At 59.1% G+C, this 3,461-nt stretch overlaps 1 protein-coding gene across 1 annotated transcript; it reads right to left on the reverse strand.

Moving 5' to 3' along the window:
- Positions 1-590: 590 nt before the first annotated feature.
- NEUROG1 (neurogenin 1) lies at positions 591-1,334 on the reverse strand. The gene has a single exon (XM_059416599.1). The coding sequence runs from the start codon at positions 1,332-1,334 to the stop codon at positions 591-593; it is 744 nt and encodes a 247-aa protein (XP_059272582.1).
- Between the last annotated feature and the right edge of the window lie 2,127 nt (positions 1,335-3,461).

The raw sequence follows: 3,461 nt of genomic DNA on the forward strand, positions 1-3,461 counted from the left end.
ATGAAAGAAGCATCTTGAATAAATTAAAGTACTTCCCAGCCCGGTGCCTGAATAGCTACGCAAGTCTCCGGTTCTTCCTAGAGCAAGCCTGCCGTGGTGGGGGTCGGGATCCATAATGCATGAAGCCCACTCCTTGTCTCTCCTTTTTAAGCCTTTTCATTGTATTGTCAGCCGGCTCAAACCGAATTTTCATGCTCGTTTTTCTTCATTAGAGTTCTACAAATTGTAAAATTGACTTTTCACCTCGTCTTCAGGGACTGATCTGTCCCCTTTCTAAATCACACTGAAGTGGTGGCTGGGGTCAGCTCTGAGCCAGCCACAAAGGAGGTTTTGTGGAGTTCAGAAAGTGCAAAAGGAAAGGCCGTCTAAGGGCGGGCAGGAGGGGCCGGGGGCTGAGGGCTGGAGAAACAGACCAAGGGGCAGCCTCGGCGAGGGTGCAGCGACCTAACAAGCGGCTCAGGTATCTCCCGTCCCTTTAAAGCTCCTGCTTGCTCCCTCCGCCGGGACTGAGGGACCTGAGACTGCAGCTGGGGCTCCATCTACTGCTTGTTGCCTGAGGGAGGGGGAAGGTAACGGTGTCCCTAAAGGGCCTAGTGGTAAGGGATGTAACAGGGCGTCGTGTGGAGCAAGTCTTTGGGCAGGCCTGGGAAGGAGAAAAGGGGGTCGCCGGGGCCATAGGCGAAGTCTTCCGAGGCGGCGGGGCTACTGGGGTCAGACAGTGGCGAGGCGGCGGCGGCGCAGGGGGAGGCGGCGGCACCGGAGCCCCAGGACTCGGCGTCGCTGGAGGGGCTCGGGGGCCCGGGCAGGCAGGGGGCGCACTGCGGCGGCAGGAGGCGCTCCCGGGCACCGCCCCCGGGCAGTCCCTGGTCGGCTAGGCGCAGAGTCTCCGCCAGAGCCCAGATGTAGTTATAGGCGAAGCGCAGCGTCTCGATCTTGGTGAGCTTGGTGTCGTCGGGGAAGGAAGGCAGCACGCTGCGCAGCGCGTCGAGCGCCGCGTTCAAGTTGTGCATGCGGTTGCGCTCGCGGTCATTGGCCTTGACACGCCGGCTCCTGCGCAACGAGTGCAGCAGCGCCTCAGAGCGCACACGCGCCCGGCCCCTGCGCCGCCGCCGCTCCTGCTCGTCGTCCTGCGCCCGGGGAGTATCCGAGGCTGCAGGAACCCCGGGAGCGCCCCTGCGCACTGGCACAGGCGTCCCCGAGGCAGAAGCTGGTGGTTGGAGCCTGGCACAGTCTTCCTCGTCGGTGAGGAAGCCGGATAGGTCGCCGCCGCCGCTGCTGCTGCTACTGCTGGTGCAGTCGAGGTCCGAGAGGCAGGTCTCCAGTGGGGCTGGCATCGTTGCGTGGCGCGGGATCAATGGGCAGGTATGAGGGTTCCTGGAGGACGGGAGCCCGGGCTGAGGGCAGGGTCGCCGGGGTGCACTTACGTTCCAAATGGCCCGGGCCTACCCTGTGGCCACTGCGGGCGCGAAGGCCGGGAGAGGCGCGGGGGCGCACCTGGAGTTTGGCTTCACCTCCTTGCCTCGTCTGCAGGGGCCACGCTCCCGGCCGGACTCCCCAGTGATCTCGCCGGCGAGCAGATCAGCTCGTGTGAGTACCGAGTGTGGCACACGACCGGCCTCAGGACCCCTTAAGTACCCGCCCCAACAATGGGCGCCCCCCTCCCTTTGCCACCTCCGCCCCCGCGGCAGCCCCCGTGAATGGAGCGAGGCGGCAGGTCAGCCCCGTGCGGCGCCCGGGTATTTGCATAATTTATGCTCGCGGGGGGCCGCCCGGCCCCTCCCCCCTCCCGGAGCGTGCCCGTAATTACCGCGGGCCAATCCGCGGCGTCGCGCGGCCCGAGGAGCGGTCTCCGGGCTAAGCCGGCGGGGGTGTCTCCGGGCGGTGAAACGGAGGCGGGGGCGCCCGGCGATTAGCGGCCGAGGCACGCTCCTCCGGGGGCGGACCCGGCGCCCCTGGCTGGGGTGGGAGGGGAGGCGGGGCGCGGGCCGGCGAGTGTGAGCTGCGCAGCAAGTTGCGGAAGCCTGCAGCCGGCGGGAAGCCTGGGTTCGCTTCCTCTCTCCCGCTGTTGCCTGGCCGCGTCGCTTTGGCCAAGTGATTTGACTTCGCTTTTCCCATCTGTAAAATGGGGCGGAAGTCTCTGCTGTTGAGTATGATGTGAAATTATGTTGAATGAGGGAAATGAGGGAAACTTGGAAGGGTTCTATTGTAACGCAGCGCCGATGAATGGTTGGCAGAGGCAGCGCCCTCAGAAACCCCGGAAAACCCTATCCAAAGACAGAAAGTGGCCAGATGAGGGTAATAGAGCAGAGGGCAGAGAAAAGTGCTCTTTAGTGACATAAACGCACCTCTTAGAGTAGAAGGTTTCCATTCTGCCTGTCAGCGATCACTTTTCTCTGGTCACCAGTGCTCACTTTGGAGCAGTAGAACCCAGACACACCCAACTTTGTACCTAGGGGGAAACATTCACTAAGGAACAGCCCCAGATTATGGGGGTGGGGAGGTTAAAAACAAAATGAACACCTTTTAGCAAAGTTTCAGTCTCCTCCCCATGATACCTGGGCGATTGCCTCCGGTCTGGTCCCTGCTGTCCTCAGGGCGGTCTCTGCTTGGGACACTATCCCCTTTCTACAGGACTGTTGTCTGGAGGCAGAGCCTTTCTTGGCTGCTTGTCCAGTGCTGGTTTTCTGGCTTAATGGGGTCTACCCAACCCTGCCTTACCCACTGCAGTGCTTTACATGTACTCCCAACCTGGAGAGAAGGCTATACACACTCAGGTAGAAGAGCTTTAGGTTTGTTACAAGTCACCAAGAGTGGATTTAATCTGGTTAAGCAAGAAAGGGAAATTGTTGGGTGACACTAGGCATTTCAAGGAACACAAAGGTGCTGGCATTTGTGTGAACCTGCTGGAACCCTGGCATCCTCACTCCACTTCTCTGAGGCTCCAGTGCACTCCCACCAGCCTTGATTTGACGTTGCCAGGCCCCTGTATTATATTCCTCAGACTGTGGTACTAAGTCACCCCAAACTAGGGCCCTCAAACAGCAGACATTTGTCCTTTAGGAGGCTGGAAGTCTGGTATCAAGGCTGCAAAATGGTTGCCTCTTTTTGGAGGCTCTGAGGGAGTGTTTTGTGCTTCTCGAAGACTCCTGGTAATCCTTAATTTGTAGCTGCACCACATCTGTCTCTGCCGCCTCCTCTGTGTTTCTGTGTCTTCTTTTCTCTTGCTTATAGGGACCCTTGACCTTGGATTTAGGGCCCACCCTAGTCCAGGATGATTTCGTCTTGAAATCCTTACCTTAATTCTAGCTGCAAAGAACTTTATTCGAGATAAGTTCATATTCTGAGTTTCTCAGTAGACATATCTCTTGAGGAGCCACTATTCAACCTACTGCAGTGTCTTTTCTAAGCTCCTGGAAGAAAGAATCTGTCTGTTCAGGGGAACAGGTTCACTGGAGTGGCTG

The sequence above is a fragment of the Mustela nigripes genome, chromosome 12, assembly GCF_022355385.1.
Source record: "Mustela nigripes isolate SB6536 chromosome 12, MUSNIG.SB6536, whole genome shotgun sequence".
NCBI lineage: Eukaryota > Metazoa > Chordata > Mammalia > Carnivora > Mustelidae > Mustela > Mustela nigripes.